The 25,498-nt window shown below is 40.8% G+C and overlaps 1 protein-coding gene across 5 annotated transcripts in view; it reads right to left on the reverse strand.

Moving 5' to 3' along the window:
* The window catches only part of LOC123500624 (meiosis regulator and mRNA stability factor 1-like), a 121,345-nt gene that overhangs the window by 55,718 nt on the left and 40,129 nt on the right, over positions 1-25,498 (reverse strand). For 4 of the 5 annotated variants that reach the window (XR_006673411.1, XM_045249283.1, XM_045249284.1 and 1 more), the window contains exon 8: positions 17,415-17,648. The exons of the other annotated variant lie outside the window; for it this stretch is intronic. Coding sequence is in view for 3 of the 4 variants with exons in the window: in XM_045249283.1 (XP_045105218.1) it covers positions 17,415-17,648 (234 nt within the window). In the remaining variant the exon portion in view is untranslated. The remainder of the gene's footprint in view (positions 1-17,414; positions 17,649-25,498) is intronic. 5 annotated transcript variants of the gene reach the window in all.

The raw sequence follows: 25,498 nt of genomic DNA on the forward strand, positions 1-25,498 counted from the left end.
CATTCCACAGGTTGCCGGTTAGTGTATTTCCCGTTTCACTTTCTCTCCCTTCATAAAGTTAAGATCATCAACATTATAAAGTTATGTACATACATACATTAGTGTACATTATAATGACTTAAATTAAAATACCTAAATGTTTAACTTCATAATTTTTACTTTCATTAAACCTTTTACTGTACTATGATGCACTCTCGCTTTGCTTACTCTCAATGGAAGTTCAAATCAGGGGTTAAACTTGTTATAATCGGATCATTTAACGAAGTTTCGCTTAACGAAGTGTTTTTTAGGAACGGAACCCCTTCGTTAAGCGGGGATTGCCTGTAATTCCATTTTCATCAGTCTTTCTTCATAAGGAAAATCCCTTATTTCTGGATTTTTTTTTTTGTGTGTGTGTGTGTGTGTGTGTGTGTGTGTGTGTGTATTTACCTAGTTGTAGTTTTACAGGGCCTGGGCTTTATGCTCGTGTGGCCCCGTCTCCATATCTACACTTATCCAATCTTACTTTAAAAGTGTGCACACTCTTTGCAGACACTACTTCTTCATCTAAACTGTTCCACGTCTCAATACATCTCTGCGGGAAACTATATATTTTAATATCTCTCAGACATCTTCCTTTCTCAGCTTTTACTATGCGATCTTGTGCTTGTGTGTGTGTGTGTGTGTGTGTGTGTGTGTGTGTGTGTGTGTGTGTGTGTGTGTGTGTGTGTGTGTGTGTGTGTGTGTGTGTGTAAATCACTGTTTGATCTGCTGCAGTCTCTGACGAGACAGCCAGGCGTTACCCTACGGAACGAGCTCAGAGCTCATTATTTCCGATCTTGGGATAGGTCTGAGACCAGGCACACACCACACACCGGGACAACAAGGTCACAACTCCTCGATTTACATACCGTACCTACTCACTGCTAGGTGAACAGGGGCTACACATGAAAGGAGACACTCCCAAATATCTCCACCGGCCGGGGAATCGAACCCGGTCATCTGGCTTGTGAAGCCAGCGCTGTGTGTGTGTGTGTGTGTGTGTGTGTGTGTGTGTGTGTGTGTGTGTGTGTGCGTGTGTGTGTGTATTTACCTAATTGTATTTACCTAATTGTAACATACGGAAAAGAGCTATGCTCGTGTTGTCCCGTCTCCATATCTATTAATGTCCAGCTTTTCTTAAAATCATGAATATTCCTTGCGTTGACCACTTCCACGTCTAAACTATTCCATGCTTCCACCCTTCTATGAGGAAGCTATATTTTTCACATCTCTCCTATAAGTGGCCATTTTAGTTTTTCCCATGCCCTCTCGACATTCTTCCATTCCACATACACAGATCTTCCCTATCCATTTTTCCATGCCAATCATCACTCTGTATATTGCTATCAGGTCTCCCCTTTCTCTTCTGTTTTCCAGGGTTGGAAGTTGCATTCTTTTCAGTCTGTCTTCATAAGTCAAATCTCTTAAGTCAGGCACCATTTTCGTTGCAGCCCTCTGTACTTTCTCTAGTTTCCTTATGTGTTTCTTTAAGTTCGAGCCCACTGTATTGTTGCATATTCAAGCCTCGGTCTTATCATTGCAGTAATTATTTTCTTCATCATTTCTTCATCTAGATATCTGAACGCCACTCTTATGTTCCTCAATAAGTTCAATACTTCTCCAATTATTTTGTTTATATGTCTCTCTGGCGATAGGTCATTGGTAATTGTCACCCCAAGGTCTTTTTCTTCATGACTGGTTTTATGTCTTCATTTCCTATCTTGTACATACTCCTGATTCTTCTTTCACTCTTGCCAAACTCTATTTTCTTGCATTTTGTCGTGTTGAACTCCATTTGCCATGTACAGCTCCATTTCCATATTCTGTCCAAGTCTTCCTGGAGTAGTTCGCAATCTTTGTCACATCTCACTTTTCTTAACAATTTTGCATCGTCTGCAAATAGGCTCACATAACTGGACACCCCATCCACCATGTCATTTATGTAGACTGCGAACATTACTGGTGCCAACACTGATCCCTGTGGAACTCCACTCTCCACCAATCCCCATTCTGATGGTCTGTCCTTAATTATTGTTCTCATTTCTCTTCCTACCAAAAGTCTTCCATCCATTTTAGTAAACTGCCATGCACTCCTCCTACCATTTCAAGTTTCCAGATCAGTCTCTGGTGTGGTACCTTATCAAAGGCCTTTTTTAAATCCAGATATATTCCATCAGCCCAACCATCTCTTTCCTGTATTACATCTATCACCCTCGAATAGTAACATATCAGGTTTGTCGTGCATGAACGCCCTTTCCTAAAACCAAATTGACACTCACAAAGTATGTCATTTTTCTCCAAGAAGTCTGTCCATCTAGTCTTCACCACCCTCTCACACATCTTAGCTACCACACTTGTAAGTGACACTGGTCTATAGTTCAATGGGTCTCTCTTGTTACCTGATTTATAGATTGGGACAATGTTAGCTCTTTTCCAGTCTTGGGGCACTACGCCTTCCCTTAATGAGGCATCAATTACTTCACAAACTTTTTCTGCCAATTGCTCCTGCATTCTCTTAAAATCCATCCTGATACCCCATCAGGTCCCACAGCTTTTCTCACTTCTAAACTCCCCATCATGTTCTTGATCTCCTCCACCGTTACTTGAAACTCCTTCATAATCCCTTTCTGTTCCATTACCAGTGGTTTGTCAAAAGCAGTCTCCTTTGTGAATACCTTCCGAAAGCATCCATTCATAGCCTCTGCCATTTCCTGGGATCTTCACTGTATACTCCATTTACTTCTAAACTTTCAATACTTTCTCTATTTTTGATGTTGTTGTTCACATGTCTGTAAAAAAGCCTTGGTTGGTCTTTACATTTATCAATTATATCCTTTTCTTGTTTCTTTCTTTCTTCTCTTCTAATCAACACATATTCATTTCTTGCTCTTTTGTAACTTTCCCACTGCTTAATCCGTCTTTTCCTTCTCCACCTCTTCCATGCATCCTCTTTTCTTGTTCTAGCCTTTTCACATCTATCGTTAAACCAGTCCTGCTTTCCAACTTCTCTATGTTGTCTTATTGGTACAAATTTTTCTCACCTTCTTTGTATATTTTTATAAATTCCTTCCACTTTTCATTTGCTCCTTAGCACTCTTGAATTTCATCCAATTTGTCTCTTGAAAGAATTTCTTTAGGTTTCCAAAATCTGTCTTGGCATAATTCCATCTTCCCACTTTATATTCTTCATTTCTTCTAGATTTCTCTTCGTCTATCACCTTGAACTCCAAAACTGCATGATCACTCTTTGCTAAAGGGCACTCCACCCTCATCTCCTCAATGACCATTGGCTCTGTACTAAAGACCAAGTCCAGTCTTGACGATGCTCCCTCTCCTCCAAACCTAGTATCTTCTTTGACCCACTGAGTTAACACATTTTCCATTGCCAGTGTCAATAGTGTATTTCCCCATGTTGTCTCTGATCCTTCCATTGACCAGTCCTCCCAACACACCTCTTTACAATTAAAATCTCCCATCATTATAGTTCGTTCACAGCCACCCAACATTTCTTCCAGACATGTTCCTGTATCACTTATCATTTCTTCATATTCCTGTACTGACCATGCATTTGTCTTAGGTGGTACGTACACCACTATGTAGTGCCTCTTTTTCCTTCATTAGTTTCTGCTCTGATCTTTAGCACTTCTGCCTTTCCCATACCTTTTTCACTTGATCCACCTTTATATCTTTTTAACCAGCAACATCACTCCTCCTCCCATCTTACCTACTCTATTTCTTTTCCAAACGTTATATTTCCTTCTCCAACCTTCATCAGGTCTTCTCCTCTCTCAGTTTTGTTTCAGTAAGACCCACAATATCTGGGTTCTTGTCCCTCAAGTAATCGTTGAGTTCTAAAATCCCGATATCACTCCATTTATGTTGGAATACATTACATTTCGCTCATATGTAAGTTTCTTTAGTCCTTTCTTGCTGTACTTTTCTGGGTTATGAACCACTTCCTCAGTCTCATATCCAAGATTCTCCAGAAAAACTCTTTCTTCTCTTCTTCTGTCCTCTCTTCATTTTTTTCAAAGCCTCCTTTCTCAACTCATTTAACATTTCTCTTTCCTTTTCACCGAGATCTCTTCTCAACCAAATCTTCCTTGTTGTTTCCTGCTGGGCTAGCCTCCATGACTTCTCCACCAATTCATCTACATCCTTTTGTGACTTAAGTTTGATTCTTATTGGCCTCATACCTTCTCTTGTGAACTTTCCAATTCTATGGAAGTCCTCTATTTCTTGTACTAGGTCTTTTCCTCCTCTTGCACCACATTAATGATATTATTTATCACCTTTTTATGTTTTTCTCTCTCCATTTTACTCGGTGTCTTATCCTCCTCCACACCAAATATCACCACACATCTCTTTTTGTCTACAGTTTCCCTCACCAATGTCTCATTTGACTTAATAACCTTCACCACTTTCTCAGCTATCTTCTCTTCTATGATCTGTTGATCTATAATTTCAGCAAGGCCCAAAGTTTTCTCCCTGACTCTTTGATTTCCTTTTCCAGACTTGCAACTTTGTAATTTACCTCCTTTCTTTCCACTTCCTGACTTTTTTCCATTCAGCCTGCTTCTCCATCACTTTTCCTAGAGATTCTCCACATTTTTCGCAATTCACTTTAATTAGCTTAACTTCCTCTTTCAGTGCTGCATTTTCCTTCTTCATATCGGCACAGTCTCTCTTTACATTGTCATAACTCGTTTCCAGGCCCTCATACTTTTCAAACAGTTTTCAATTTTACCTTCTAACTCCAGAATTTTCTTCACATAAGTGCTCTTCTCCATTATTCCTTGAAACCCTGTGAAGTCTGATTCCTCTTTCGAGTTCACGGCCGCCATGTTGCGCAGACGTAAACAAACCAGCTGATGGCTCAAACGCAGGCTACAGTTTATATTTACCTTCACTGGACATTATTTTGCTAATCAACAGTTAACATGACTATATGGAGACGGGACAAACATTACCAGCTCCTTTCCCACCTTGGTTACTCTTAGGTAACTGTAGAATTATAGATGATTGCTCTGGAGCTCAGCGACCACCTCCGCCATCGACGATGTCCCGTGTGTGTGTGTGTGTGTGTGTGTGTGTGTGTTTACCTATTTGTGTATTACAGGGCCCGAGCTAAGCTCTCTGTGTCCTGCCTCCTTGGCCACTCCTGTCATATCTCTCTTTCATCTGATTGACACACACTGCATCAACGACATCACTGCTCAGTTTATTCCACTTATCAATACTACGATGCAGGAAACTGTACTTTCTCACGTCATTTGGACAGATGTCTTTTATTAGTTTTTTTCCATGTCCTCGGAGATGATTACTTGTGGTCACCTTTATCAACTCTCCAATATGTCAATCTTGTTCACCAATTTATACATAGTTATCATGTCTCCCCTTGTTCTTTTCTCTTCTAATGTGGTCAGCCCCAGTTTCCTCAGTCTTTCCTCATAGTCTAACTCCCTGAGTCCTGGAACCATCCTTGTTGCCAGCCTCTGTACCCTTTCCACCTTCTTCATATTTTTCTTCATGTGGGTGACCAGACACAAGCTGCATATTCTAACTGGGGTCTTATTAAAGTGCATAGTATCTTCTTCATCATTCCCTCATCCAGGTAGTGGAATGCAAGACCAATATTTTGAAGCATGTTATATGTTTTCCAAAATATCTTGTTAACCCCTTCAATACAGTGACGCCTATGTGGGCGTCATGGAGCAGTAAATACGGTCCCTCGTGAGCGTCATATTTCTTTTCTGAGCTTTCTTCAGTTCAGTTGTCCCGTATAGTATGTTGGATACCAACTACACACGCCGTATGCTGTCTTTGAAATCCTAATGCTCCTCCCACCATCCTTGTCTCCACCAATCACTAAAGATAAGCTACATGCATCCTGCCTTGTGTCTAAAATTACCCAATGGCATAAACTGTTCATCTCTCTCTCTCTCTCTCTCTCTCTCTCTCTCTCTCTCTCTCTCTCTCTCTCTCTCTCTCTCTCTCTCTCTCCTTCCTCCCTCTTTTTTTCTCAAAATACAAAACAAATTCTCTCTCTCTCTCTCTCTCTCTCTCTCTTTTGTTCTCTTCTTCCTCTCTCTCTTCCTCTCTCAAGATAAGCTACATCTCCCGCTTGTGTCTAAAATATTAGCAAATGTCACTTTCTCTCTCTCTCTCTCTCTCTCTCTCTCTCTCTCTCTCTCTCTCTCTCTCTCTCTCTCTCTCTCTCTCTCTCTCTCTCTCTTTCTAGAAGCGTCCACTTTCCTCTTTCATATAGTGACTAAAAATAGCAGCATAATACACAAAGGCGACAAGTATGACAAGCTTCATTTTCCCTCATCTTCACTACTACCATATATCATACAGGCTTTTTAACATCCTAGCGAAGGTTAATGTGTTTCTCCGGTGACAAAGTGTTTTGCACGGTTACTAGGATCCTAGGTCTTTCTCCTCATTGGTCTCTTCAATTTTCTCATCACCCAGTCTGTAATCCCTGTTTGGTCTGTATCTACTTCTTCCCATTTTCATAACATGTCTCTTGTTTATATTAAATTCCATCTGCCACTCTTTACTCCACTCATATATTTTATCAAGATCTTCCTGTAATTTGTTACAATCTTCCACATTCTTTACTCTCCTCATAATTTTAGTATCGTCCGCGAACATATTCATGTAACTGTCAATTCCTACTGGTATATCATTAACATAAATAAAAAACATGATGGGACCAAGCACTGACCCTTGTGGAACTCCACTGGTTACCTTTTTCCACTCTGACTTCTTTCCTTTCACCACTGTTCGCATTTCTCTTCCCACTAAGTAATTTTCCATCCATTTTGCTAATTTATCACTTACTCCTCCAATCTTCTTTAGTTTCCACATCAGTCTATTGTGTGGCACTTTATCAAAGGCCTTTCTCAAGTCCAGGTACATAGCATCCACCTATTCCTCTCTATGTTGTAATATGTCAGTCACTCTTGAATAAAAACATAATAAACTGGATACGCACGATATTCCTTTTCTAAAACCAAACTGCCTTTCACTCAGAATGTTTTCACTTTCTAGATACTCACTCCACTTAGCTTTAATTACTTCTTCACATACTTTGCACAATATACTAGTCAACAATACTGGTCTATAATTTAGCGGTTCCATTCTACTACCATTCTTATATATAGGCACAATGTCAGCTCTTTTCCACTCTTTCGGGACTATTCCTGTTCGTACGGAGGTTTCCACAATATCAAATATGGGGTTCAACAATTGATCCTTACATTCTTTTAGCAACCTCCCAGATATGCCATCAAGCCCCATTGATTTATTAATATCCAAGTTACTTATAATTTTCCTTATATCTTCTTTAGTAACCATGATGTCCTGTATTTGCTTTATTTCCGAAGGCCTTTCTCCTGTAAAATGCTCCTCCTTTGTAAACAATTTGCAAAAGTTGTTGTTCAATATTTCAGCTATATCTCTAGCATCCTCATATACTTCTTCCCCATCTTTTACTTATTCTATTGCCTCCCTTTTATTTAGTTTTCCATTTATGAATTTGTAAAACATTTTAGGGTCACTATCACAATTTCCACCTATCTCTGTTCATATTCCTTTTGTGCTGTTCTCCTTACTTCAACATATCTATTCCTTGCTGTTTTGTAGACTTCTCTTGATAATACATCACTATTTTTCTTAAGTTTCTTCCATGCCTTTTCTTTGTTCTTTTTTGCTTTTTCACAATTTCTATTAAACCACTGTCTATTATTTAAAGTCCTCTTTCTGTGATATGGCACAAACTTCTTCACAGCAGAGTTATATAAATCCATAAATTTATCGTATTTCAATTGCATATCCCCTTCCTGGTATACCACAGACCAGTCAATTTCATTAAAGAACTCTCTTATATGGTTATAATTTGCCCTAACATAATTTAATTTTTCCTCCCTGTGCTCTACACTCTTTTCCGTGCTTAATTCCGTATCCAGCTCAAAACTTAGGACATCATAGTCGCTTTTCCCCAAGGGACATTCATGTTCAATTTCCTCTTTTAGGGAGATGCCCCAGGTAAATACCAAGTCCAACCTCGCTGCAACATCCTGTCCCCTGCACCTTGTTGGTGATCTCACCCACTGTGTCATCAAGTTATTTGTTGCTACGTTTAACAATTCCTCTGCCCACTCACCACCATTCACCACTTCGTAGTCTTCCCACACTATTTCCTTACAATTAAAGTCCCCGACTATCATCACTCTATCCTTTCTGATGAGTTCTTGCTTCATTCTGTCCAGAGTATTTCTCATCACCATTTGATACTGTTCATAGTTCCAAGCATTGGTTCTGGGTGGTATGTATACTGTTATAATATTAATGTCCCTCTTACCATCTGTTATAAGCATACTTATCACTTCCTCATTTCCCTTACTAAAGTTCACCTCCTTCACTATCAGATCTTCCTTAGTAAAAACCATTATACCACCACCTCCTTTATTTTTTCTATCATTTCTCCATACTTTGTAGTATTTTACATCAAACCAATCTAGCTTTATTTCGGCCTTAACTTTTTCCACCACACACATTATGTTTCCACCACACACATTATGTCTTCAGCTTCAGTTTTTTCTGTATATTTCTCAATGGGACTTTTGTGGTTGTTTTGAGCAACCAGCTCATGAATCCTTGGCTCAGTGGCAGCCAGTGCACACCTCAAGTCATCTTCCACAGACAGCTTGTTCCTTGATTTTGTTTTATTCAAGTAATGAAAACCCACTTTCCTTAGAGGTTCAAAGGCAAAAGAACTCGAGATCACTTATTTTTATGTAATCCATACATTCTAGCCTCTTAGACAGAGATTCGTCTATATTCGTGTAAGTCACTTGAATTCCATTCCTAATCTCTTTCTTCCATGTTTCAGTCAGTGTAATGTCTATTCCATCTGTTTTATCCACCACTTCTTCAGCCTCCCATTTCTCATCCTCAAAAAAAAACTTGGTCTTTTCCTCCTCGGTTCTTTCCTCATTCTTCTTTCTCACTTCAGTCACAAGTGTGTGTGTGTATTTACCTAGTTGTATTTACCTAGTTGTAGTTTTATAGGGCCTGGGCTTTATGCTCGTGTGGTCCTGTCTCCATATCTACACTTATCCAATTTTTCTTTAAAACTATGTACACTCTTTGCTGATACCACTTCCTCACTCAAACTGTTCCAAGTCTCAACACATCTTTGCGGGAAACTAAATTTCTTAACATCTCTCAGACATCGTCCCTTCCTTAGTTTCTTACTATGCGATCTTGTGCTTCTAAAGTCATATTCTTCTCTCAGGATCAGTTTCTCATTATCCACTTCATCCATTCCGTTAATCAATTTATAAACTTGTATCAGATCCTCTCTCTCTCTTCTCTGCTCCAAGGTTGGTAGATCCATTGCCTTTAGTCTCTCCTCATATGCCATCCCTTTAAATTCTGGAACCATTCTTGTAGCCATTTTTTGTAGTCTCTAATTTTCTTATGTGTTTCTTTTTATGGGGAGTCCACACAACTCCTGCATATTCCAATCTAGGTCTTATTTTAGTATTTATCAATTTCTTCATCATTTCCTTGTCCATATAGTGAAATGCTACTCCAATATTCCTTAGCAAATTATACGTCTCTCTGAAAATTCTATCAATATGGCTTACCGGTTGATTATTTACTTCCATTGTCACTCCCAAGTCCTTTTCCTTTTTTACTTTTTCTAGTTCTACTCCATCTCCCATCTTATAGATTCCCACTGGTCGTCTTTCACTTTTTCCTATTTCCATGACATGGCTTTTGTCCACATTGAATTCCATCTCCCATTTTTTGCTCCATTTCCAGATCTTGTTTAAGTCTTCCTGTAGTATTTCACAATCCTCTTTTTGTTTAATGACTCTGCACAGTTTCGCATCGTCCGTAAACAGATTTATGTAGCTGTTCACTCCTCTGGCATGTCATTTATATATACGAGAAAAAGTATTGGTGCCAATACTGACCCCTGTGGCACTCCGCTGTCTACTGTTCTCCACTTGGACTTCATATCTTTAACTATCGTCCTTATTTCTCTCCCCCTTAAGTAATTCTTCATCCATCTCAATGTGCTTCCTTTTAAGCCACCCTTCTCCTCCAACTTCCATAGTAATCTTTCATGTGGCACTTTATCAAAAGCCTTTTTTAGATCTAAATAAATACAGTCAACCCATCCCTCTCTCTCTTGTACTTTATCAACTATTCTAGAGTAGAAACTCAATAAATTTGTGACACATGACCGACCTTTTCTCAAACCAAATTGGCTATTTGATAATATTTTGTTGTCTTCAAGAAACTCGATCCATTGCTTCTTTATTACTTTTTCACACATCTTGCATATTACACTAGTTAGTGATACTGGTCTGTAATTTAAAGGTTCTTCCTTCCTTCCGCTCTTATATATGGGAACCACCTCAGCTCTTTTCCACTCCACTGGCACTGTTCCATTTTCTATTGAGCATTTTATGATGTTGTATATTGGACTTGCTAGTTCTTCCCTACATTCTTTCAGTATTCTGCCTGAGACTTCATCCGGTCCCATTGCCTTTTCCTCATCCAATTCCGTCATCAACTTTTTATTTCAAGCTTGGTTACTTTAATCTCTTTCATATAGACAGTCTCTATTACCCTGTGGTCTTTCAAATTTGGATTCCTTAGTAAAGACCTCATGAAATTTACTATTTAACAGTTCTGCCATACTTTTGGGTCTTCCACCATTCCGTTTTCTCCTTTTAACCTTTCTATTGTTTCTTTTTGTCTTATTTTTCCATTTATGAATCTGTAGAACAATTTTGGTTGTTCCTTACATTTTTCGACAATGTCCTTTTCATAGTTCTTTTCTTCTTCCTTTCTCACCTTAGCATATTCATTTCTTGCTGTTTTAAAGTTTTCCTTATTTTCTGGATTTCTGTTTCTTCTCCACCTTTTCCATGTTCCATCTCGTTTCTCCTTTGCCCTAGCACATCTTGCATTAAACCAATCTTTCTTTCCTTCTTCTTTAGGTCTATATTTCAGAACATATTCCCTGACCCCAGTTTTGTATATTTCCAAAAATAAGTTATATTTTTCTTGAACCGTTAATGAGTTTTCCATCTCCTCCCAGTTTACGTTTTTAAAATAGTTCTTGAGATTCTCAATATCAGCCTTTCTTGTAATTTAATCGGTCTCCTTTGTATGATTCATCTCTATCTTCCTTTCCTTCTTCTATATCCATCTCTAATATTACATGGTCACTCTTTCCCAATGGGCACTTATTTTTTTATCATCATCAATTTTATTAATCATTTTATATCATCATTAATTGGTATATCCCTTGTAAAAACTAGGTCTAATCTTGCCGGCTCATCGTTTCCTCTGAATCTTGTGTTTTCCTTTACTCTTTCGACCATCAAATTATCTATCATTAGGTTCAGGAATCTATCTCCCCAGGCATCTTCCCCCATACCACTTTCATAATTTTCCCAGTCTACCTCCTTACAGTTGAAATCTCCTACCAATATCACTTTTCTCCTTTCCTTAATGATTCTTATAAGACTCCTTATTGTGTCATCTATCATGTCTCTATATTCTTGGTTAGTCCATGAGTTTGTTTTTGGTGGCACATATGTTCCAATGATTGTTAACTCCTTTATGTTAATATGCATCTTAACATACAGTATTTCTGATTTTCCTTCCCCAAACTCCACTTGATTTACCACTATCTCCTTCCTTAACATCATCATGACTCCTCCTCCTCCTTTACCCACTCTGTCTCTCCTCCATATATTATACCTTTTATCTATGTCTGTTTTATTGCCTCATTTAACTTTGTTTCCACCAGGCATACAATATCTGGTTCTTCTTTCTTTATGTAATCTCTTAATTCTAATTTACTAGATAAAATCCCATCTATGTTTGTATACATAATTTTTAATCTCTTGTTCTTATCATTTTAGTTAAACTTGCTCCATTCTTTTCTCTTCTTTCTCTTTTATATACCATTTCCTTATCCTGTCTCCTATAATTCTCCAAAAAAATGCCTTCTTCTCCTCCTCTGACCTTTCATTATTTTTTCTCTTGCTTCTGCCACCAGTTCATTGTGTCTCTTCCTTTCCTCCTCGTTTCTATTTTCTTTATATATATATATCTTTGCAACCTTCTGTTTCTCTGAGTTTCGTTTTTCTATATAGTACTACTTCTGCTGCTGCTTGTGATTTTAGTAATATCTTAATTGGTCTCACTGTTCCTTCTTGATATGGTCCCATTCTATGGATTTCTTCTACTTCCTCTTCTAAGTTCTGTCTATCCTCGTCATTCAGATGTTTTAGTAGGTCTTTTACTGATTTCATTTCGTCTTTTTCCCTTCTTGGTCTATATTTAACATTTTTTCTTTCAGTCCAAAAATAATTACACTCTTCTTTTTTCCGCAATTTCTCTTACTAAATTTTCTTTTTTCTTGAGGACTCCTATCATTTTGCTTGTCATATTTTCATCTCTTTCTTTTAACTGTTCTTGAAATACTTCTTGAAATTATTACTTGTCTTTCTTATCTTGGATTCTCCATGCTTGTACTTCTTTTTTAATCACGTCTTGTACTCTTTCTTCTTCTTTTTTAACTAGATCTTTTAGCTTTTCTTTTCTTTCTTGGCTTTACCTAATCCTTCTTCCATCAATTTCTTATAGTTCGCTATTTGCACTTTTAATTCTTCATTTTCGGTTCTTAGCCTAGTTTCGTTTTCTTCCACTTTTTATCCTTTCTTTCAATTTCTGGAGCTCTTTATCCTGTTCTTCATTCTCTTTCATTCCCATACTCTCCTTTATCAATTTATCTAATTTACGTTTGATAGTCAAGACTCTATCAAATAGTGAAGTTTGCGCCGTATCAAAGCCTTCAAATTCTCTTTCTCCCTCACCAACATTGTCATCATCAGCTTTCATTCTTTCCCTTGTCACATACCTGCATTTTGATGGAATATCTTTCTCACTCATTATTATTTAACACTGTATTCATGAAAAAAAAATGAGTCCTCACTTATCGCCAAGGCCACTGTAAACCCAAACAAAGGTAGTGAAGATCAGCTGATTCTCGGGAGCGACGGTATTGCGTCCTTCCTCTACCGCGTCTCGTCTGTGTGTGTGTGTATTTACCTAGTTGTACTTATTTACCTAGTTGTAGTTTTACAGGGCCTGGGCTTTATGCTCGTGTGGCCCCGTCTCCATATCTACACTTATCCAATCTTACTTTAAAAGTGTGCACACTCGTTGCAGACACTACTTCTTCATCTAAACTGTTCCATGTCTCAATACATCTCTGCGGGAAACTATATTTTTTATATCTCTCAGACATCTTCCTTTCTCAGCTTTTTACTATGCGATCTTGTGCTTGGTGTCATATTCTTCTCTCAGGATCAGTTTCTCATTATCCACTTGGTCCATTCCGTTGATCAATTTATAGACTTGTATCAGGTCTCCTCTCTCCTTCTTTGTTCCAAGGTTGGTAGATCCATAGCCTTTAGTCTCTCCTCATATGTCATCCCTTCAAGTTCTGGGACCATTCTTGTAGCCATTTTTGTAGCCTCTCAATTTTCTTATGTGTTTCTTTTTATGAGGGGTCCACACTACTCCTGCATATTCCAATCTGGGTCTTATTATAGTATTTATCAATTTCTTCATCATTTCTTTGTCCATGTAGTGAAATGCTACTCCAATATTTCTTAGCAAATTATATGTTTCTCTAAAAATTCTATCAATATGGCTTACTGGTTGATTGTTTTCTTCCATCGTCACTCCTAAGTCCTTTTCCTTTTGACTTTCTCCAGTTCTACTCCATCTCCCATCTTATAGATTCCCACAGGTCGTCTTTCACTCTTTCCCATTTCCATGACATGGCTTTTGTTCACATTGAATTCCATTTCCCACTTCTTACTCCATTCCCAGATCTTATTTAGGTCTTCTTGCAGTATTTCACAATCCTCCTTTTGCTTTATAACTCTGCACAGTTTTGTATCATCCAAAACAAATTTATGTAGCTGTTCACTCCTTCTGGCATGTCGTTAATATAAATGAGGAAAAGTATTGGTGCCAATACTGACCCCTGTGGCACTCCGCTTTCTACTGCTCTCCACTTGGACTTCATATCTTTAACTACCGTCCTTATTTCTCTCCCCCTCAAATAATTTTCTATCCATCTCAATGTGCTTCCTTTTAAGCCACCCTTCTCCTCTAACTTCCACAGTAATCTTGCATGTGGCACTTTGTCAAACGCCTTTTTTAAATCCAAATAGATGCAGTCAACCCATCCCTCTCTCTCTTGTACTCTATCAACTATTCTAGAATAGAAACTCAATAAATTAGTTACACAAGACCGTCCTTTTCTAAAACCAAATTGGCTATTTGATATTAATTTGTTGTCTTCAAGGAACTCGATCCATTGTTTCTTTATTATTCTTTCACACATCTTGCATATTACACTAGTTAGTGATACCGGTCTGTAATTTAAAGGTTCTTCTTCCTTCCGCTCTTATATATGGGAACCACCTCAGCTCTTTTCCATTCTACTGGCACTGTTCCATTTTCTATTGAGCATTTTATGATGTTGTATATAGGACTTGCTAGTTCTTCCCTACATTCTTTCAGTATTCTGCCTGAGACTTCATCCGGTCCCATTGCCTTCTCTTCATCCAGTTCCTTCATTAACTCTTTTATTTCAAGCTTGGTTACTTTAATCTCTTTCATATAGATTGTCTCTCTATTACCCTGTGGCCTCTCAAATTTGGATTCTTTAGTAAAGACCTCCTGGAATTTTTATTTAATAGTTCTGCCATACTTTTGGGTCTTCCACCATCCGTTCTCTCCTTTTAACCTTTCTATTGTTTCTTTTGCCTAATTTTTCCATTTATGAATCTATAGAACAATTTTGGTTGTTCCTTACATTTTTCGACAATATCTTTTCAAGTTCTTTTCCTCTTCCTTCCTCACCTTAACATATTCATTTCTCGCTGCCTTGAAGTTTTCCTTGTTTGTTGGATTCTATTTCTCCTCCACCTTTTCCATGCTCCATCTCTTTTCTCCTTTGCCCTAGCACACCTTGCATTAAACCAATCTTTCTTTCCTTCTTCTTTTGGTCTATATTTTGGGACATATTCCTGACTCCTGTTTTGTATATTTCCAAAAATAAGTTATATTTGTCTTGCATTGTCTCTGAGTTTTCCATCTCCTCCCAGTCTACGTTTTAAAATAGTTCTTGAGATTCTCAATATCAGCCTTTCTGTAATTTAATCGGTCTCCTTTGTATGAATCATCTCTATCTTCCTTTCCTTCTTCTATATCTATTTCTAATATTGCATGGTCACTCTTTCCCAATGGGCACTTATATCTTATATCGTCATTTATTTGTATACCCTTGTAAAACTAGGTCCAATCTCGCTCGTCGTTTCCTCTGAATCTTGTGCATTCCTTTACTCTCTGGTCCATCATATTGTCTATCATTAGGTTCAAGAATCTTTCTCCCAGGCTTCTTCCCCATACCACTTTCATAATTTTCCCAGTCCACTTCTTTACAGTTGAAATCTCCTACTAATATCACTTTTCTCCTTTCTTTAACGATTCTCATTAGACTCCTTATTGTGTCATCTATCATGTCTTTATATTCTTGATTGGTCCATGAATTTGTTTTTGGTGGCACATATGTTACAATGATTGTTAACTCTTTTTTATTAATATGCATCTTAATATACAATACTTCTGCTTTTCCTTCCCACATTCCACTTGGTTTATCACTATCTCCTTCCTTAACATTATCATGACTCCTCCTCCTCCTTTTCCCACTCTGTCTCTTCTCCATACATTATACCTATTATCCAAATCTATTATGATTGCCTCATTTAGTTTTGTTTCAGCCAGGCATACAATATCTGGATTTTCTTTCCTTATGTAATCTCTTAATTCTAATTGTGTGTGTGTGTGTGTGTGTGTGTGTGTGTGTGTGTGTGTGTGTGTGTGTGTGTGTGTGTGTGTGTGTGTGTGTGTGTGTGTGTGTGTGTGTGTGTGTATTTACCTAGTTGTTTACCTAGTTGTAGTTTTACAGGGCCTGGGCTTTATGCTCGTGTGGCCCCGTCTCCATATCTACACTTATCCAATCTTACTTTAAAAGTGTGTACACTCTTTGCAGACACTACTTCTTCATCTAAACTGTTCCACATCTCAATACATCTCTGCGGGAAACAATATTTTTTAATATCTCTCAGACATCTTCCCTTTCTCAGCTTTTTACTATGCGATCTTGTGCTTCGGATGTCATATTCTTCTCTCAAGATCAGTTTCTCATTATCCACTTGGTTCATTCCGCTGATCAATTTATAGACTTGTATCAGGTCTCCTCTCTCCCTTCTTTGTTCCAAGGTTGGTAGATCCATAGCCTTTAGTCTCTCCTCATATGTCATCCCTTCAAGTTCTGGGACCATTCTTGTAGCTATTTTTTGTAGCCTCTCCAATTTTCTTATGTGTTTCTTTTTATGAAGGGTCCACACTACTCCTGCATATTCCAATCTAGGTCTTATTATAGTATTTATCAATTTCTTCATCATTTCTTTGTCCATGTAGTGAAATGCTACTCCAATATTCCTCAACAAATTATATGTTTCTCTAAAAATTCTATTAATATTATGGCTTACTGGTTGATTGTTTTCTTCCATCGTCACTCCTAAGTCCTTTTCCTTTTTGACTTTCTCCAGTTCTACACCATCTCCCATCTTATAGATTCCCACAGGTCGTCTTTCACTCTTTCCCATTTCCATGACATGGCTTTTGTTCACATTGAATTCCATTTCCCACTTCTTACTCCATTCCCAGATCTTATTTAGGTCTTCTTGCAGTATTTCACAATCCTCCTTTTGCTTTATAACTCTGCACAGTTTCGTATCATCCACAAACAAATTTATGTAGCTGTTCACTCCTTCTGGCATGTCGTTAATATAAATGAGGAAAAGTATTGGTGCCAATACTGACCCCTGTGGCACTCCGCTTTCTACTGCTCTCCACTTGGACTTCATATCTTTAACTACTGTCCTTATTTCTCTCCCCCTCAAATAATTTTCTATCCATCTCAATGTGTGTGTGTGTGTGTGTGTGTGTGTGTGTGTGTGTGTGTGTGTGTGTGTGTGTGTGTGTGTGTGTGTGTGTGTGTGTGTCATAGTGAGCTGTTATGCAAGCAGGATTTGAATTGGTGGCAATACGTGAGAAATCTAATCTGCATACCTTTCCTTTCTGGTACTAATCTACAAATTATTGAATATAAAGGTGAAAGCTGAATGTATACTCATGCATACACAAAAAGGCTTGTAGATACATATGCATACACATATGCAAAAACACACACCATATAATTTTACCTTAACATGATTCCGAAGTTTTCCAATCAATTCAACTAGGGAACTTGATCCATACTGTGAGGGTTTAAGAGAGCATCCATAGTACCGAGTAAATACTCGAGTTAGGGCCGAAATCTTTATAGCCTGGCAGGGTGCTCCTCTGACAACTGCACCAACTTGCTCTCCCAGCACCCTAATACGTTCACGTTCAACGAGTTGCAACTGTTTCTCCCCTTCATCATCATCATCATACACCTGCAAGAACAACATGTTAATAACCAGAACAGAAAAAAACTAAATTAACTAGATATGCAAGAAATTACATGGTCTCAGAGGCTTCCAATGATCCTTTAAAGCACTATCAATAAAAATAAAAAATAGTAACAAAATTGAACATCCATATTTGTAACTAAAGATCATGAAGAGATGCTAGTGAGTCGAGTGTGTGATGATGGTTATATAAGAGAGAGAGAGAGAGAGAGAGAGAGAGAGAGAGAGAGAGAGAGAGAGAGAGAGAGAGAGAGAGAGAGAGAGAGAGAGAGAGAGAGAGAGAGAGAGAGAGAGAGAGAGAGAGAGAGACTCAGGAGTGGACTACTGGACGGTGGCGAGAGAACCTCAAGGGAAAACTGAAAGGCGGCCAAGTGGGGACAAAAGGTGGTGGAGCATAGTTAAAGAACAAAAAGGGACGAACAGTCACTACCATCCCTCTCTCGTGGGGACGGCAGCATGGCTCATACTGCCCAGGACAAGGCAAAAGTATTGGCAAAACACTTTGCCGGAAAAATGTGCATCCCCAACCTTGAAAAAGCTCCTCCCACTCTCCCAGAAATAGTGCAGGACAAAATAATGACAGTAAAAACAAATGAAATAGAGGTGAGGAAGGTACTGCTGAACCTGGACGAAAAAAAGGCTGTGGGGCCGGACAAAATTAGCCCCCGACTGCTTCGTCAGTGTGCTAGTGAACTGGCCCACCCACTCGCCGCACTGTTCAATCAGTGCTTTCAGACCAGTACGTGGCCACAAATATGGAAAACCAGCAGTGTTGTGCCAGTGCATAAAAAATGTGATAAAAGTGTCCCAAAAAACTATCGCCCTGTTTCCCTGCTGCCTGTACTGAGTAAGGTGATGGAGACCGTCGTGGGCTCGCGAATCGCTGAGCACCTCGGCGGCACCACCTTATCTGTACAAGGCAGTTCGGCTTCAGGCAGGGTCGGTCAGCGGCTGACCTGCACCTGCTGCTAACAACAGACCTCAGCGCTGCCCTGAATCAAGGCAAGGCCACTGCCGTCGTGGCGCTGGACATTGAGGGCGCTTTTGACCGGGTGTGGCATGCAGCTCTGGTCAACAAACTACGTGCTGCAGGAGTAAACGGGGCCCTCTTGTCACTCCTCAGTGACTACCTGAGTGACAGATACCTGAGTGACTGTTGGAGGACAAGAGTCTGAGGTGCAGCCCTTCAAAGCAGGTGTCCCTCAGGGGAGCTGCCTCGGCCCTCTGTTATGGAACCTGTATATAAATGACCTGCTGCACCTCCTCCCAAACACCAGGGCTTACGCAGATGACATCACGCTGACCCATAGCTTCAGCTCCAGGGAAGAAGCCGCTGCAATGTCCCAACTCAGCAACACGATGAGACAAATCACAGCCTGGGGCAGTGCATGGCAAGTGAGATTCGCCCCGCAAAAGACAAAGCTGCTCGTTGCCTCCAGGTCGAGGCCAGCCCTGCAACTTGATTTCAGTGGGGAAACACTAACGCCGCAGGACGAGGTGGAGGTGCTGGGGGTCACCTACAACCGCGAACTGACCTTCAGGATGCACATTGAGCGGCTTGCCAGAGAGGCATCGGGGAAGCTGGCCTCTCTGAGGAGGATATCATGGCTCCTGGACAGTGAGGGACTAGAGCTGCTGTATAAAGCTCAAGTTAGTTCCTCGCTGGAGTACGCTTGCCTAGCGTGGGAGGCGCCCCCCGCACCTTGCTCTCTTAGATAAAGTGCAGGAGAGGGCAGCGCAACTCATTAAAGGCAATAACACCGGCCAGGAGCCATGCCTCCACACTCTTCAACACCGGAGGGACGTGGCGGGAATCACCATTGTGTATAAGGTGCACGTGTGTCACGTGAGCCATCTAGAGGCGCTCCAACAGCCATCCCGACTGGCTGAAGTGCACACCCGAGCTGTCACCCTCGCCCCCAAGGAACTCCTGCACCCCCGATGCAGAACGTGGCACCACCAGCGACATTTTGTGAATACTTACGTAGGATGGTGGAACATTATTCTAGCCACACAACTGGATATAAGTGACTGCTCGTTGCAGAATTTTAAGAAAACTATTAATGACTGGTTTTTGTGTTGGCGGGAGAGTTAAAGAGTTTTAACTTTTAGATAGGGTGCACTAAAAATAGCCCTTTAGTTATTTAAAGTTGCTAAGTGTATGTAATGTACGATGTAACTTGCTCTTGTATTTACTGCATTATTGTATAAATAAAAAATAAAGAGAGAGAGAGAGAGAGAGAGAGAGAGAGAGAGAGAGAGAGAGAGAGAGAGAGAGAGAGAGAGAGAGAGAGAGAGAGAGAGAGAGAGAGCAGAGAGAGAGCAAGAAGAGAGAGAGCAAGAGAGAGAGAGAGAGAGAGAGAGAGAGAGAGAGAGAGAGAGAGAGAGAGAGAGAGAGAGAGAGAGAGAGAGAGAGAGAGAGAGAGAGAGAGAGAGAGAGAGAGAGAGAGAGAGAGAATCTGGAAGGGGAACACATAATTTAAGAGACTTTGTAACATACTAGCTGGACAGGAAATCTGATTCATCACCAGCTACTATATTCCTGCCAGAACATGCCAGACCTACATTAACAGACTTTGCTTTTCTTTGCTTTCATCTCTCAGCACTAAACGGTAAAGCTTTTAAACAAGAATTAGTTAAATGAATCAAGTTAATTGGATAATGCCAGAAGCTTTATTTTATCTGAAATTCATCAGATCATGACTCAGGTTATTGAGGAATTACTATAGTTTTCTTTTTTCTTATATCTAAATTCCTTTATTTTTTCTTTTTTTTTAAATATATAATCTACACAGCCAGTTTACAACTGATTTTCAAGGAATCTCTTTAATTTCAAAAATTATTTATTTTCTTTCCACAGCAGTACAGGCAACCTCCGCTTAACGAAGGTTCACACAACGAAATTTTGCTACAACGAAGGTTTCATTTTACTACCATCTGCTCATTTAACGAACACCAAACTCGCTTTAATGAAGTTTTATCCAGGTAATTTTTTCCAAGTTTGAAATCACGCAAGCCGACAGGCTTTTGAACACACCAGCGGCTCTCATGGACAACATGCGCACCACTCACTCTCCTGTTCAAAACAATAACAGTGTCAGCAGCAGCTTGTCTTCCCTCGCTCAACTTACCACCAAAACGCCCTGCAATGTCACCTAGTATTGCTAAGAAGACCAGGAAGTCTCTTACTCTCAAAGTGAAGCTGGATATTATTCACAGACACTAAAGGCGAGAAAACTAATACGAGTAGCATTGCTCGCCACCATCTTGATTCCATTTACTGTCTCTACTATTTTCAAGTCAATAGACTCTATCAAGAAGATCGGTGAGACCGTATCTTCCTTGCAAGCTAAAAGAACCACCTGAACTCGTGACTCTACAATGGATAAAATGGAAAGCCTTGTGGAAAAGTGGTACATAAGTTTTTTATGTGATACAATGATGCGCCGTTTGTTTACATTCCACAGGTTACCGGTTAGTGTCTTTCCCGTTTCACTCCCCCTCCCTTCATAAATTTAAGATCATCAACATTATAAAGTTACGTACACACATACATTAGTGTACATTATAATGACTTAAATTACACTGCCTAAATGTTTAACTTCATAATTTTCACTTTCATTAAACTTTTCACTGTAGTATGATGCACTCTCACTTTGTTTACTCTCAATGGAAGTTCAAGTTAGGGGTTAAACTTGTTATAATCGGTTCCCTTAATGAAGTTTCGTTTAACGAAGGGTTTTTAGGAACGTAACCCCTTCATTTAGCAGGGGTTGCCTGTATATCAAAATATTAACAAAACTCCCACATAAATTGCCAAAAACATATAAACATATTCCAGTAAACTATGTATTAACTGGACCTATATCATATAACCTATAAAAAAATAAGTACAGTAAGCCCCCGCACTTGGCGAATTAATTTGTCTGACGAAACTACCGCGAAATGCGAATTTTGCCAAGCACGAGTTCTTTATATCATATAAATTGCATAAAAATGCCTCAATCAGTCTTTGGTTATTGCCAAAGTCCCTGTTTTGACCCCTATAATACCATCTTTCATGCTGAAATAAAATCTTTTGCCTTCATATATTAGATTTGTGATGCTTTCCTCATCTATACTCCCATTTTTCCACCCGTTGCCCTCACCCACTTTCATCCTTGCCACCACCACCATTGTCCTTACCCCCACCGGTACCACCTGTTGCACTGGTAGAGGCCATGGTGGTGGTAAATCGCCAGAATTCGTTCCCACGCTAGCAGAACAGAGGGTAGCACAAACAAAATGGCTGAAGGGGACTCTCACTCTACATTCTGATAGCTTTAGAGAGAGGTCTGATGTCACCGGGGAGCCCTGTGGTTCGCCATGCAGTTGCCAGAGGACCGCCAAGTTTGAATTCAAATCGCCAAGTGTGCACTCAAGTGGTCCATGGCCACCCTACTGCCAAAAGTGAATTTTGCCAAGTTGAGATTCACCAAGTGCAGGGGCTTACTGTACTGTACTTTTAGGGATAAGGAAACACTGATGAATGAGTTATTTATATAACTTGTCGATAAGCAAAAACTGATTTCATACAACTTTTTTGAGAGTTTCGGTTTTCTTTCCTAAACACCAATGTCAAAGTTGTGTATTATGAAAAGGGGTTGAAATAAATGACTGCCTGTAATGTCTGTGCTAGCTAGCTAGCTAGCTGTATATATATATATATATATATATATATATATATATATATATATATATATATATATATATATATATATATAAATGTACTGCAGTGTGTGTGTGTAATAATAATAATAATAATAATAAACGGTTTATTAATTAGGCAATGTAAAAAATACACTGAAAATGTACAGGGGTGGGACAATACCACAATGAACTAAAATGCTTAACCTAACTATGGATAAACTTAACCTGAAATTCACTTATTTATTTAAAGCTCGCACAATAGTGGGCACCGCTGAGCGGTACCGATCCGTGCTTGCTGGTGCTCAAAGGCGCCACGCGATTATGGTGTCGGTGGCGCGAGCAGGGGAGGCACGTCGGGTGGTAGCAGGTGGCGGAGCGTGGATGACGCAGCAGTCCTTCCCAAATTTTCCAAGGCTTCCTGGTGTCTTGTGGCCAGCCTCGGCAGACTCAGGCAGGTCAGGCGTCCTCGTGGGACCTGTAGGCAGGCCCAAGGATGACCCTGAACGCCTCCTCTGAACCCTCTCCAGCTGTTGTCATTGTGTGAGGTTCAGGAGGAGGACCACGCTGGGCGGCGTACATGAGCTTAGGGAGTATAAAGATGAGGTACACCCCTCAGCTCATCTGCCGGTGCTCCCAGGGACCTGAGTCGGCGCAGTAAATAGATTTTATATGAGGCTGACCTGATGATGTTGGAAACATGCTGCTTCCATGTTAACTGATCATCCACCAAGACACCTAGAAGCTTGGTGCTGCGGACCACCTGGAGGGAGTGAGGGCCCACAGAAAGCTGGGGAGGGGGAACTGCTGCTGTGGAGGTACAAATGTGCATCACCACGGTCTTGGTGTGGTTGATGGTCATTTGTTGTCCTCCGTCCACGTCTGTAGTTGGTTTAGAGTGGACTGCAGTGCTGAGAAGTCTGGGTTGGTGTTGTTGACGGCACGCCCACGGTGCAGTCGTCCACATACTTCCAGCGGTGGGGGTGTGGACGAGCATCGTTGATAAGGATGAGGAAACACAGGGGACCCATCTTGGTCCCCTGAGGGACCCGCATGTGAGCTGTTGGAAAGAGGAGACAGAGCCCTGATAACGAACGGCCTGACGCCTTCCCGTGAGGAAGTCTGCCAGCCACGCTATCAGGTAGGAGAGAGGCCCAGAGTGATGGCTTTATTTATCACAACAGTGTGATCAACAAGATCAAAGGCCTTTCTGAAGTCCACAAAAGCAATAGCTAGAGAAGTGTTGCGTTTGTCCAGGTGGCTGTGGACGAATTCCAGGAAGCTGACAAGGTAGTGAGATGTGGAGGTGGATTTAATATTGCCAAATTGTTGTGTGTCAATAGAGTTACAAATTTTGTTATAGGCCCAGTCGAAAACAAAATCTTCACAGATAAGGCTGGGTATGGGGTGATGGCGACTGGTCTTAGATCATTCAGTGACTGTGGATTAGAAATTTTGGGAGGGGTGACGTAAGATGTCTTCCAGTCATCGGGCAGGAATGTTGAGCAAGGAGGCATTGATGATAGAGCAAAGGGTGTGGCAAGTTCTGGGGCAAATTCTCTGTAAATTTTGATGGGGAGGTCAGTGGGAGTGGTGGATCTGTTTAGTTTAAATTTAAGAAGCTTCCTGTAAACATCAACCTCCTGGACAAGGGGTGGAGGGGAGGAGGCAGGGAGGTAGGCTGGGAGAGTAGTGGAGTGAAGGGAGGAGTGTCTGACAGATCGCAGCAAGTGACCGTTAATCTCTTCGGCCGCTGTCAGGTGAAAGGTGTGAAACACAGGAAGAGAAGAGGCTTGCTTTTGTAAACCACACAAAGACTTAATCTTGTCGTACCACTGTCTGTTGTTAGTAAGCTTGAGATGGTGAATTTTGTCTGGGTAGTAGCTTGCCTTGGCTGTTTTGATCTCCCTGATAACTCTGTTCCTTAAACTCCTGTACTGGTCAGGGCTAGAGTGGAAAGCCCTGTCACGCTGACGAAGGAGTCGTTTGATACAGGGCGTCATCCAAGGGGCATCAGATGGGTCTACTGTGATGTCCTTGGTGGGAAAGTAGTGGTAGAACGCTTCCGTTGTGGTAGTGAAGTAGTTCCGCCATTTTGTGTGGACGTCTTCCACCTCCAGAGTCAGGCATGGGCCTGTGGGATCTGGTGACAGTTGACCTGGGAACCGAGGTAGTGGGGGTGGGTGTCCACAGGATGGAGAGGTGGGTGCTGCGTCCCATGGGGGGGAGTGGCTTGGGAGGCGAGTACTGCTGGCTCAGGTCTGTCATGATAAGGTCGAGGGTGGACTGGTGGTGGGTGGGGAAGTCCACGACCTGGGTGAGGTGTAGCTGGTGCAGGATTTCACTGATATCCAAGCGGTTGAAGTCCCCACAGATTACCAGCTTGGCAGCAGGAAATCTCACCCGTAAAGCATCAGCAGTCTCGATGATGTGATCAGTGAGCAACCGTGCAGTGGCGGCCCGTGGAGGGTGGTAGACAACACACACAATGATGGAGGCTGTGTTGCGGGGTGGCAGGGGTAACCTCACCCACAGGGCCTCAATCCGGCGGGGCGTCGACGTGTAGGTGTGAGGGGCTGAGGTCAGAGCGGCAAACAGGGCCACTCCTCCCCCCCTGCGTTGATTCCTGAGGTGGTGGAACAGCTGGAAATCTTGAATCATACACACCTCAGGAGTTATCTGCCACGCCTCCGTGATCGCCACAATGTCTGCACAGTTAGATCTCACTGACACTATCAACTCGTCCATCTTGTTCGCCAGTGATGTCACGTTGGAAAGGAGGAGAGGAAGACTGTACCACACGCGAAACTTGAAGTGTTTGTATTCCTCTCCTCAACCTTCCGCCCCTTCCTTACGGTAGATGTGATCACTTTAATGGGACGCACCACACTCCTTCCTCCCTTGGATCCACGATTCCGAAATAACTAAGTTTTTGAGGCGTTGAATGACCTCTGATGGAGGGTACCCAGCCTCACGTCTCACGGCGCAGAAGGGCATTGCGTCCGTAGCTTAGCACTGCAGCACTCATTTCACTGTTTGTCCAGACGTGCACTCACTTATAATATCCAAAATTGTTTGTATTATAACACTATGGCGAGCACTAATTAACCTATTAATAACTTATACAAAGGGGGAGGGGGGGATGCCAA

The sequence above is a fragment of the Portunus trituberculatus genome, unplaced genomic scaffold, assembly GCF_017591435.1.
Source record: "Portunus trituberculatus isolate SZX2019 unplaced genomic scaffold, ASM1759143v1 PGA_scaffold_452__1_contigs__length_1072529, whole genome shotgun sequence".
NCBI lineage: Eukaryota > Metazoa > Arthropoda > Malacostraca > Decapoda > Portunidae > Portunus > Portunus trituberculatus.